This window comes from Lichenostomus cassidix, chromosome 1Ab (assembly GCF_008360975.1).
Source record: "Lichenostomus cassidix isolate B80296 chromosome 1Ab, HeHo_3.0, whole genome shotgun sequence".
Taxonomy (NCBI): Eukaryota; Metazoa; Chordata; class Aves; order Passeriformes; family Meliphagidae; genus Lichenostomus; species Lichenostomus cassidix.
In genome coordinates, this window is record NC_139481.1 from 7,753,654 (window position 1) to 7,766,637 (window position 12,984).

The window sequence follows — 12,984 nt, forward strand, 5'->3', positions numbered from 1 at the left end:
GAAGATAGGAAATCCCATTCATACCCTGCCACTGTAATATTTTAAGATATTTCAGTTGGATTATTCAATGTTGAGTTCAAGATAGCTTTTTTCCAAAAAGGAAAATAGGGAATGTCCTCAGTAGGTATGACCAGGGAACCATGTACTAGAAATCTCCTGCAACTCCCCAGGCCTCCTGTCAGCCCATCTGTGCTGATAGAAAAGTTTGGGCTTCCAGCTCTTTGCCACCATTTTCTGCTGGGGATTCTGACATGAACTGACCTGTCGGTGAATGACTGTGAGAGGGAAAAGTCACCAGTTAGTTTAAACTACCATCACTTAGATGCTATTCTTTAATTAATTTCATTGATTACCTTCATAGAACCAGCTGCTTTTCCCTAAAGCAAATTTGTGTCTATTGAAGTGAACAGATCTGGTGGCAGCACTCTGAAATAATAACTGACTGAAAGAAGAATCCAGAGATGAAAACTTCTTGTGCCACCATAGTGGGATCCAGAAGACAGTGTCTCATCTTGATCTGATGGGCTTTTGATAGACTATAAGGAGAGAAGTGGAGGATCATTGACAGCTCTGTGCAGGATTTGGCTGAAGGAAAAATATACCAGCAGTACAATCTTGTGATGTCTTTTGTAATCATTACAAATATAGCTGATGGGTTGGGTGCCTACAGCTGAGAAACTGAAAAAAAGTTCAGAAATTACAGGACTAAGCTAAATTCAGAAATTAGAAGGACTAAGCTAACTTTTGCTGCTTTGATGCAAGAGTTTTGCTTGATAATCAAACAAATAATAAAGCTGAGTGGTAGCACAAAGGTGTGCTGTAATTCCCAGGGTAATTCCACTCTGTATTTCCCAGTGTGCTCTGCACAGAGTCAGTGCTGTGAGTATCCTTGGCTGATCAAAGCCCAGGGCTGATGCTGAGGTATGAAGCAAATCATTGAAACTGTATATTTCCTGCCATTCATTGCTTTCCAGCACAAGCCTTTTCCCCCCCACTTTTCATTGAAGTGTTTTCAATTTTTGAAACATTTCTCATGAACTCCTTTGCAATAAAGATTCACGTTTTTGGGGGACCAAGCCAGCCCTCAACAGCCAGAGAATCAGGGAGCTGAGGTAACAGCAGCAGGGCCACTCCAGAGGGTCTGTGCCTCTGCTTATTGCAGAGCTAAAGGAGCAGATGCACAGCAGAGCTCTGCCAACAAGTAGCTTTAGGATAGATGCTTTTTTTGCATTTACTAAGAAGTTAAAAAATGGAAGTACATTATTTTCCTGCCCTACAACAGAGTCACCTTACTTTTACCACCAGGAATGAAAATTGTAAGCTTAATATATTACCACAGTATTCTGCTACTGAATCAATGCTTGTTAATAATATATAAACTATTGCTCAGCCTGTTTTGCTGTAGAAATCATTTGCATTATCCGTTTCCCTTGCCTCCATATATTTTTGTTTAATTTTCAAACAATCTGCTTTATGAAATGCACATCTCTACGTATCAGGTACCATTATTATGGAATTGCAGTGAAAGAAAACTCCCAGTATTATGATGTGATGTATTCTAAAAAAGGAGCAGCCTGGGTCAACGAAACAGGAAAAAAAGAAGTTACCAAACAGACAGTGGCGTATTCACCACGATCCAAACTGGGAACATTGCTGCCAGAGTTTCCAAATGTCAAAGATCTAAATCTGCCAGCCAGTCTGCCAGAGGAGAAGGTAACACTTTGGAAATCTTTTCTCAGCTTGTCTTGGGTTTTTTTTTCCTCCCTGCTCTGGATGAAAGCTTTGTTTAACATGTAAAGACTTTAGACTAGAGTAAGTTTAATAATGCTTTGACTTGATTTATGGGGGACTGAATTACTTCATCTAATAGGAAGAAATATCTTCCCTTAAAATAGGCAGCTGACACTATCAGCTGTACCATATTTCTGAGGCCTTTGAACAATTTTTAAAAAGTTATGTTACATACAGCAGGGCAACTTTTAAAAGTATGTGAGGTTTGAGGGCAACTTTTAAAATATGTTCCAGCTCTCTAATCTGTGAACACAGTTGATGGCAAACCCAAAAACAATTCTAATGCTTTTTTGAGCAGAGAGGGACTTAGTGTATTTCTTATCCTTCTAGAATAGAAATTCAAAGAATCCTGTCTGCACATATGACAAAAATGCTCTGGCTTCTCTTGGCTGAGCTTGCTAGGTTCCTGGTTCTATTCACATGTGTAGTATCAATGTAAAGTGGACAAAAGAATAGGGTTTTTTAGTTCTTTATGTCCTAATTAGGGCCACATTCTCGTCTTTGATCTCACTGAGGCTTTTTGCTCCTCTTACATTTGAAGAATCCCCATTGACAGAAAAATCCATGAATTCAAAGGGAGAATTTACTTTTGAGAAGAAAACTCATCTTACAGCTAATCTAAGTAGACTTTAACTGATTTCATTATTTTTGCAGTTGCGCATCGATAAGAAAAACTTGTTTTTTCTGTGCTGTGTATTGTGATATTTTAAAAGTGGATTTCTTAAAGCAAAATGAGATCTTTTGTGTGCCTCCCTCATTCTTTTTCAGGTTTCTACCTTTATTATGATGTACAGGACTCACTGTCAGAGGATACTAGACACTGTAATAAGAGCAAACTTTGATGAGGTATGGTTAGAAACTGCAGCTGTAGTTTAATGATGTAGTTTAATGGATTGGAGATCTTATTTTTATGTTATATTACAGACTCACAGGGTTGTGGTGCTCAATCCTTTTCAGGAGCAAGGAGCAATAGCTGAACTTGAGTCTATAATATGTGACTGATAGCACTGAATCTCACTTAGAACGCTGTGTGAGTTGGAGGAACAAAAGCAATGGGAATGTTTCTGTCCTCTGTTCTCCAGCAGGATTAAGGTAGCAATGTCCCCTTATTGCAGCATTAAACACACAATCTCCACCATGGTATGGGGAAAACACTTTATTGCAAACATCCAGGGTGCTTAAACTGTTAGTTTGTTCTGAGTTTCCATCCTTGTGAGGCACAACAAATGTGTTTAACCAACACCACAGAGCAGACAGTAACAGCATCAGGTGTGACCAAGCACAGCCCCACTATGAGCACTGATTGTTCTAATCATTGTTTTACAATTATGGAACTTGTTTGTCACCTCTAGTTCAGCTGAGTCATTCCCAGAATGCTTTCCTAGTTAGCCAAAGTGACAGAAGTGAGCAAGGATTTTACAAGGGCAGCAAGGCCTCACTTTGCAAGCCTTTCTGCTCTGCAACACCTTATGTTGGACAATCCAGTTCTTACAACTCAAGAAGTGTGTCCACCACAACTTTTGGAAGCTTTTTGCTGGTACTGAATTGTCCGCAGGAATTGCTCTGAGTGTTCAGCAGAGCCAGGGCAGGTGTCACAGCCACAGCAGTGGGCTCTGCTGCTCTGTTAACAGTGATGCAGAGAGCTGGGGACATTACAGCCCCCCAGAGATTCCAGAGAGCCACAGATGAGGTCTCCAGTTGCTCAGCTGTGCTGCAGTGCAGTTAAGAACACACACACTGCTCAGAAGGTAATACCACCTCTTAGGAAGGAAAAGGCTTGTACCTGTTCATATCTGACTGAATCTGAGGGTTTTCTGGCAGTGCATGCAGATAGCTTTATAGCTAGAGCTGAAAAATGAAATGTTCCTGGGATGCAAGCAGGTTTATATAACATGGGAAGATGGCTTCTTACCCAGGATAACAAATCTGGCTACAGAGATGCTGAGGACCTGATTCAAATACAACATTCAGGTCCTGGGAAAAAATACCAAAGGAAATAAATGGTTTTATATATCTTTTGGCTCTGTCTTCTGAACAATGGGAAGCAATTCCCTGCTTTTCTTCTTCCTGTTTAATTCTCACACTCTTCTGGTTTAAAGCTGGTTTTGCATCATTGTACTCAGTCTGGAAGTTTCCATGTGAGAAAAATATGTGACACGTTCAGGAGATTCAGCTGGGCGAGTCTCAGGGTAGTTTCTGAAGAGCAAGATGCTATATTTTTTTAGGTTTATCTGGATCTATGGTAGGGAAGGGGCTGAGCAGCAACAATATATAAATAGCAAATACTCTTTGCTACACCTGGTGTGGTTGCTTACTTCACTACAGATTGCATGCAGAAAGTTATCCTTCATGAATGCTGCTGTTCAGACCACTGTGGAACTGATCATATCATCCTCTGAATAACACCTCTATTTCCTAAATTAAAATTTTCAGAGGGATGTTTTGCTATGTCTGAAATCTCCACCCTATTTTTGGGTTTTTTGCCTTTCCCTACTCTTTCTCCACTTCCCTTCATAGTGGAGGAAAGACAAAATCCAAAAGTGTAGTGTTTCTTTCCAAAACAATGACAGAAAACAATATATTGACCCTTGTAAGCCATGTACTATCCTCTCCCTCCCTCCCTCCATCAAGCCCTGGGTTGCATTCCTTTGTATTCAGGGACAGAGTGCAATGAGAGAGAAAAAGCCTTGACGTGTGGAAGCCAAAGAGTCACACTCACCAGCCACTGAGGGAAGGTAAAAATACAGTGATTGCCAGGGGTGTCTCTGCTGTAGTAACACAAAGACTGCCTGTCACCAGCTCAGAGTGTCACCTCTCCCTGTGGCTGATTATCCCACTGAGTGCTGTTACACCACGAGCCTGTCTGCTTAAGGAACATTCCTTGCCTGTGTTGCACAGGCTAAAACAAAGCTGCTCTGGGGCTAAAACAAAGCCCATGCAGGCGGGAGCATTTAAAGAGAATGGTATTTGCCACCTCTTACTATTTTAATTTTAACATCCCTGCTTCTTCTCATGCTTGCAGGTTCAAAGTTTTCTTCTGCACTTTTGGCAAGGGATGCCTCCTCACATGCTGCCTGTATTGGGTTCTTCAACTGTAGTGAATATAGTGGGAGTTTGTGACTCAATTCTGTACAAGGCAATTTCTGGAGTTTTGATGCCAACAGTACTACAAGCCTTACCTGACAGGTAACTAACCCCTTTAGCTCAGCTGTCTTTGTTGTATTTCTTTTCTTCAAGAATGACACCAGTTCTCAGAGAGCTGCTTGCTGCCACCTGTTTTCTGACTTCAAATCCCAGTGCCATTTGGAAGAGTTGAAGAGCTTACATGTTCCTGAAAAGATGTTCAGATTTTAACAAGACTTGTATCATGAAAAACTTGGAGAGTTGGGGTTTTTATGTGCTGAAGGATATCACCTTCTCCTTGGTTTATTAACATTCAGCTGATAGCTGTGTCCCAGTCTTCAGGGAGTGTCAGAAGTCTGCAGGTTGCAGATTAACACAGTCTTATGAAAATGTCCAATGCTATTTAGCTAGTCTGGGATAACAGCAGAACTATTCTGAACCATTGTTACAAGGTGGCCCAACTGCTCTGTCTGTAAATACTCACATGCATATGGAGGCACTGCAACCTAAGCACTTGGCTCTGTGTACACTCCTGTAACCCAGCTGTCATCCTGCTTGCCAGCAGTAAAAACCACGAAGATCATACTTGTGAAACCTTGAACCAGCTGGTGTAATTTAAACACTGTCCTATGAAGAGCAGAAGCATGATTGGTTTGGGATCATTTTATTTGAGAAGTGTTTGCCTCTTTTTTGTCAAACTAAATTCACTTTTCCAATACATGTGGTAGATTTCAGCTGTTTTCTTCCTACCTGGCACTCACATGAGTCCAGCAAGTCTTGTTTGTAGAGGTAAAGCAGGACTGAGATCAACAATACACAGCAAAATGTGTAATCACTGAGTGCAGACAACGTTTTCCCCTTTGGTTTTACTAATATGAGCATCAGGAAACCATTTTTTCTAAATAGTCTTTTACACCTGTAATGTTATTTGACTGATGTGTTCTTGACATTGAGTAATTTGTTAAGAATGTTGCTCTAGGAGTTTTTGATTGGTGCTGTGCATTTAGGCCTTAAGATTTTAAAGTGTCTCTCATCAAGGAAAATGTGTTCAGGATGTTGTTCTGCTATTCTACATGCATTCCATGGCTGCTAAAATGAAAGTATTTTACACAAGAAATCTGCTCCAAGCATGGGCTTTTCTAGATAAGACATGTACATTTTTACAGGCTTTGCCCCTCACCCCCCCAAATCTATTTCATTGGAAGGATTAAACAGAACAGCAGTCCTTTTCTCAAGCTGCTTAGTTCTTTCATAGCAAATAAGGAGAGACTTGAGTGTGAATATAGACTTTTGTAATGCATATAAAGGGCCAGATTGTGGCTATTAAGCCATAGCCTGCACTGGAGGGGGTGAAGAAGGGTCTCATTGCAATGGAAGCTCCTGAAGGAAATCTTGCTGACTCAGCCAGAATCCTCTGAGATACTTCCTGGGAACAAATTCTGGCTATCCAGAAAAGCCACTTTTTAGTGAGCCCAGCAGTCATCATCCATGCCCTGTTCCCTTGAGGTGTTTTTGTGGAGCAGAGCAGGCCTGTGGCCATGTTTATTTTACCCCCTCTGTTCTCAGTGCAGTGCCTTAGGAGTGCAAACAGGAAAAGCTTCTTGGTTGAAAGGGAGAAAATTCCTTGTATCTTTTCTCTCTCTCTCTCTCTCTCCTTTGTGCATTCCTGGTATTGCTCAGGCAGCACAGCTTTGTCTGTCAGAACCAGCTGTTAGGATCCTCTGCACAACACTCTGCAGCTCTTCCTGGGAACTGTCATTTCACCCTGAGGATCCCAGGGAGAAGGGCAGAATGAGCTGTCTCCAGGCTTAACAGGAAATGATGGAACCATCAGGACAGGGTAGCAAGAGAGAAGAGAGAAATCTCACCTGTCTGGGGAGGTTCCAGCCCAGTGCAGGGCTAAGCAGGCAGGTCCTGCTCCACCTCTGCACCTCCACTTCCCCCACCTCTGTGGCTTGGCCTGAAAATTCCTCCCCACCACCATCATCACCCTCTCACTGGCTCTGGCCTGCAGCATGGTTGGTTGTTGCTCCACTTGGATATCCCTTTGTACATCTGTATAAATGTGGGCACAGCTGAGCTGAAATCCAAAGCTTGGTTTATTGTCTTCTTTAAACAGTTGTGAATTTGTATTTGTAAAGAGTGGGAATGATTTTATTTAATGTAAAAATACTGTTTGTAAGTATCAAAGCAATGCCCTGCAGAGATGTGAGGTTTTGAACGTGGTGATGTTTTGCTTTTTTTTGCAAAAGTTGTCAGAAGTTTTTCTTCATGCCTACAAACCAAAATATGTTAACAACTCTGCATAATAATGAGTTGTAAATAAATGACTCATGGTGTTCACACATTCACAGATTTTGTAGCACAATGCACAGAGTAAACCTGCTGTGATGTTGTGATTCCTTTTTGCAGTTTGACGCAGGTGATCCGAAAGTTTGCAAAGCAACTGGATGAGTGGCTGAAAGTAGCTCTCCATGATTTGCCAGAAAACCTACGGAATATCAAATTTGAGTGTATGTATTGCCCAACCTCTCTCCTGTTAAACTGGGATGGACAATGTTTATTGGTTACAAATTAATTGGAAGTGAGATTAGTGCTCTTTTGGGAATGAAAACCTGTCATCATTATAAATCTTGCATTCACTTAGAATCTCCACTTTTTCATGAGAACCAATCTCATTTAGTGAAATGAGGCACTGCTCAAAATGAGAACTTCTTTTTCTTTCTTGCGGATTCTGATAAGAAATTAATTTTGTTGATAGTAAGCAAACATTAAGGATGATATTAGGCAAGGAAAATTATTAAACAAACCTTTAGGCTAGCAGAATTTGAATACAGCTTGAGGCCCTTCCTCAGAAAAGTGCCAGAGTTAAAAATGAAGGAGATCAAATTACCCTGTCACCACAGGAAAGGGCACTAGTCCTTTTCAGACATGCTTTGTAGATGCCTGCAGTGCACATCACCTATTGATAAAGCCTGCTTTATTTCACAGCTCTCAATTCTTTGCCTTTCATGAGCACTAAATTCCACACCACAAAGTTAAAGGGGAAAAAAAAAACTAATTTAGGAGAAGGATTAACTATTTTGATCAGCGTGGAAAATTAGGTGTATATGTTACTGGGAACAGTCAGGATGTAAGTTGGAACAACTAATTTCAGGGTGGTTTGAATTGTTTGCTAATTTATTTTAAAAATTAAACAAAGTGAGAACGGAAAATATGCTTTACCACATCTTTGTCAGTTCAAAATTATCGAGAATCTTCAACAGCAGAATCTTTTCCAGTCTTACAGGCAGGCAGAGTTGGACAGTGCACTCTCTAGTCAATCTCAATCTATCTTATTTAACTGCTTCTGTGTACACCATGGAGGCAGAACTCACCCTGTGACCACATCTAACATCTCTTTGGACAAATCTGGTGATTTTGATATAAAGAAAATATCGTGGAAAATGGAAAATACCTTTTCCATGAGCCTTTGTTGCTCCTGCAGCCATTTCCTCCTCATCAGAATTTGTTAGTGTGCACAGCCAGTGGAGGTACTGACAGGAGGAACTGCAAGCTTTGGTCATTTTTGCAGCTCCCAAGTCACTGATTTCAGACAAAAAACCCCCACAATACAACATTTTAAAAGCTCATATTCCAACAATAGCAAATATCTTAATACAAGGTCCATAATACTTGCAGAGAGCTAACCTGGGAGCAGAGCACTGGCAAGTACCTCCTGGACCATTTCAGCCCATAATGTGTTCATACGTCATGCAATTGCTTTCAGAAACTTTGGTCAAATTCTACCTGAAAGTGGATCAGAGTTTAGCCCCTACTAGTCTCATCAAAAGACTCCTCCAAAACTTGATTGCAAAAAGATTTAGCAACCTTTTCTCATTTCCACACATAATGTAGCTGTCTTTATTTTATGCCCACTTATTCTTGCACCAACATTTTTCTTCCTATTAAATAGTTCTTTCTGTTCTTCAGTGCCTTTGTGTGGCAAGAGAAAATTTGCTATGCTGAACAAGCAAAGCGTTTCCATTGTGCTCTGTGTTTCTCTCTTGTCATCTCATTAATCACAGCATCTATAAATAATTGGTTGTAATATGCCTCTGTAAAATGGATTGAGCATCCAGATTTAAGGGTTTAGGTCAAGGTTTAAATTAGTTTAAAACTGGGCTATTTGAGTGAATTTTATGTGGCTGCAATTCTGTGTAGGAAACTGGATCTATTTTTTTGTTGTTGCTCTTGTTTTAGTTAAATACTTTCTGAAATAATTATCTTTATTTAGCACAGTATGTAAATATGTATCTCTTCTTTCCTGCAGTGTCCAGAAGATTCTCACAAATACTACGGCGACAGACGTCCCTAAATCACCTCTGCCAAGTAAATATTTCAGTTACCCGAGTTTCATGAAAGCCATTTTTACTGATTTTTCAAATAATTTTATGAATTGGCAGGTTGGGCTTTACTCAGAGGAGGAGATCACATTAGCAGTTTGTCCCCAATATTTGTTGTGGCCACCTTTACAAAATCAGAAAGTAATCATTGAAAAATGTTTTTCTAGACAACTGGCAACCCCTGATCACTAAATTCAGCGGGGTACATTCAGGAAACAAAATTATTATTTTCTTTGAAGAGATGGTTCATTTCCAGGGAATAAATGAGATACATTCCATTAATTTCAGAGAGTTTCTATTAGGCCAATTGCAAAGCAAGAAAACTTTCTTCATGCCCAACAATAAATTCCAAGTCTAATTGTGTATTATAAATCAAATGGAAATTAGTAAAAAGGGAAAACAGCTGAACTGGGGTTTTAAATAGACATGTTCTTGTAACCATAGCAAATGAATATAGAAACTGCTCTGAAGTGTTTGGTTTTCACCAGTTTGCATCAGAATTACCTGTAAAAAGCCATGAAGCCAAATCCTGTGTAGTATAAAAAGGGAGAGAGTGCACTGAATTCATTAACATTTCATCCATGTATTGGAGGGGATAGTTTTATTTTCCCTGTACCTGAAAGCTCCACTTTTGGAAGGTGTATCCAAAACCCCAGGCTAACCCTGTGAGAGGTTAAGCCCACAGGAAAAAGCTCTGGGGGTGGAAAAAACCACTCCTGCAAGGAGTTTCTGGTAGGTTTCTTCCCCCATTATTTTGGTGGTGGAGACAGAGATAGCTGTGCTGCCTTTCCCTAAATACAGTAGATCATCACTGAACTCTGGAGTGCCATAGGAATTCAGAGGAAACCAAGACAGAGAAACCACAGCCTTCTGCATCAAACCTGGGATCAAATCTTCTAGCTGAAGGACTCTTCAAGTGCATCATTCCCTTGGGGAAGCTGATAACCTCAGTGGGTGTTATCATCTCTGCTTAACTTACAGAGATCTGATGTGACCATGACCTTGTGTCACTTCCTTTCCCCTCAGTCCATCCTCCCCATTATCAACAGCAGATCCCTGTCTCAACCAGCCAAGACTTGGATCTGATGAGGAGACCAAGGAGCTTTAGCCTTTTCATGTGGCTGAGGGAAGAATGAGAGTCTTCACAGACTGGGAGAGGGGAGGGTGCAAGCCTGAGTGGGGTTTGTTTGGTATTGGCTTGATTTTTCTTGTTGCTTTTTTGTTCTGAATTGAAGTTTGTCCTGAAAACCAGCAGAGCTGTTAGATTGAGGGGTCTAGCAATGGCAGCATCAGATTAGTGTTGCTCACTAGGGTTTGTGGTGGATGCAATCAAATTACTTGGAGTTGATTAAAAACTTGTCTTGTTGGAGGGCCCTGCAATATCCATAAGACATCGAGCTGGTGGGTGGGGGGCATGAGGAGAATCAACTCCCTGAGCCCAGCTAAGGAAGCGTAAAAGGGGATAAAGCCTATTTTTTAACCTAATAAAGCATGAACTAATGAATAGATTGGATTGGATTACAGGCATCAAGAACAGTGATCCACAGTGCAGACATCACATTTCAGATGCTGGAGGACTGGAGGAATGTGGATCTGAATAGCATTACCAAACAAACCCTCTATACTATGGAGGACTCACGGGAGGAGCACAGAAAGCTCATCATACAATGTAAGAGCAGAATCTTCAAATCAAGCCAGGTGAACTTGGCTTCCTGCTGCAAACAAAGCCCCAAGAAAGTAGTGCTGGTTTTGCAGCCATTGGTTTACTTGGAGGCTTAAGATAAATACAGAGACCTTTACCAAAATGTAAGGCAAAGCCGTGTCGAGGTCTTCTGTTTTGGGGCACAGATCTGGGCACTGGTCCCTGACACATTCCTTTCTAGTATCCAGAACAACCAATGGCACAAAACTTGCACCCAAATTCAGAATTTTTTCCATGAACCTGAGCAAACTAAATCTATGAGTTAACCATTGAACCTGTGAAAGTCCAATCTTTCCTGCTGTAGAATTGCAGGGGAATTGTCTTTTGAATGGCTTTGACACTTAAGTGGCTGTGTATTGGAGTCCCTTGTAAACTTGTTTATAAAAGGCTCCTTTTTACACAGTGTTTTCATAAACAAGATCTTGTGATGGGAAAAGCTTTCACCCTGAACTTTTATGACTGAGTGAAAATCCCATATCAAACAAGCTCATTGGCTAATTTAGTTTCTGTCTAGTACAGTGAAGAGCATGGTCTTGAAAGTGACCTTGGAGGTATTGGCAAATTGGTTTTACAATTAAAGATCTTTAGCAAATATAAACTACTCCTTCCATCATCCAGCAGTGTAGCACAGTTACAAGCTCAGGTATAACCCAAAGCACACTGAGTTTAGTTGCTCTGAGGCAGCAGAGCTTTGTCTTTACTATCCTACACACCCCCTCCCTTCTGTGATCCCAGCTGTGTGTTCCATCTCTCTGCTGAGGAGCAGCAGTCATCTTTCATCCAGAATCAGCCCAGCAAGGGCAGGTTTGCTGCTGAGGTAACTCTTTCAGGGAGTGACACCTTCACATGTGCACTGGACTCCACAAGGCTGGCTTTGGCAGTCATCCCACTGTGTTCACACTTCAGTTCTTCTCCATGGCTCAGGGATGGGCTTGCATTCTCTGCTAGCTCTGTTTTCCTGGGAGAGGCGCTTGGTATTCTTTTCTCTCCTTCTTAACCCTTGATTCATTTCATGGCCCTTCTGAGGAGATAGAAACTCGACATGGCAGCAAAGGAGGTAGCATACAGTGAGACTGAAGTTCCAGAAGCTGGGTGAATCCTTCTGTCATCTGTTCTCAATATCAGTCCAACATCCTACCACTGCCTGAAAAAGAGAGTTTTCAAAGTTACACTCCCTAGTAGCAGCAACAGTTTTGGCTGCCATTCAGAAAATCCTTAACGTTTAGGGAAGCTTCTTGTGTATGTGCTATTCGCATAATAAAATCAAATGGAGTTTTCCTGAATGGTGTTGGATTTGTGGAAGTTTTTCCATGTTTTAGGCCCATATAGTCCAATAAGCAGTTAGTCAGAAATGGCAAGCTAATATGAATGTTCATCATGAGATGGGATGCCACTGAGATGTTCAGATACATATAGAGATCATTCTAGAACTTAGATTTTTTCCCCACCATCTTTGATGTTTATTCTAATTGACCAAAGATCTTGTCACTGTCTGTGTATGACTTACATGGCATGGACTTAAGGCCTGCTTTCACCTTCTTGGTACTGATAATCCAGAAAGTACAATTCCAGCTACTATAACTAGAAAAAAGAAAACATGTTTATAAATCTGTAAACAAACTTAGGGAGAAACTGAGAAAAATCACTGGGTATAAGAGAACCTCTTTCCTGCTCTGCTGGGGTACCCATCTCTGCCATTGCTGCTTTATTCCCTCTTTCTCAGATCCTGTTGAGATATTTTTAACAATCACTAAAGGCTAAACATTGAATTTTCTGAAATAGGCTGCTGTACACAGTTGCATTGCTCCAGCAGCAAAGCAGGCAACTGATTTGTTTTTCCACTCTTGCTCCCCTCTTTGCACAGCATATGAATTACTTCATCTGTTCTATCAGGCAGTTTTTGTCCAGCCAGATCCTCAGGTAAGGAGACAATGTTTAGATTTCTCTGTGACCCTGTTCTGAATAAATTTTGCCCATCCAGTA

General features: G+C 40.9%; 1 protein-coding gene across 2 annotated transcripts in view; it reads left to right on the forward strand.

Annotated features, from left to right (window-relative positions):
• Window positions 1-12,984, forward strand: part of RFX4 (regulatory factor X4) — an 84,276-nt gene that overhangs the window by 45,279 nt on the left and 26,013 nt on the right. For both annotated transcript variants that reach the window (XM_085049678.1, XM_085049677.1), the window contains exons 6-11: window positions 1,500-1,713; window positions 2,560-2,637; window positions 4,814-4,977; window positions 7,327-7,427; window positions 9,227-9,285; window positions 10,824-10,968. In XM_085049678.1, the coding sequence (XP_084905804.1) occupies window positions 1,500-1,713; window positions 2,560-2,637; window positions 4,814-4,977; window positions 7,327-7,427; window positions 9,227-9,285; window positions 10,824-10,968 (761 nt within the window). The remainder of the gene's footprint in view (window positions 1-1,499; window positions 1,714-2,559; window positions 2,638-4,813; window positions 4,978-7,326; window positions 7,428-9,226; window positions 9,286-10,823; window positions 10,969-12,984) is intronic.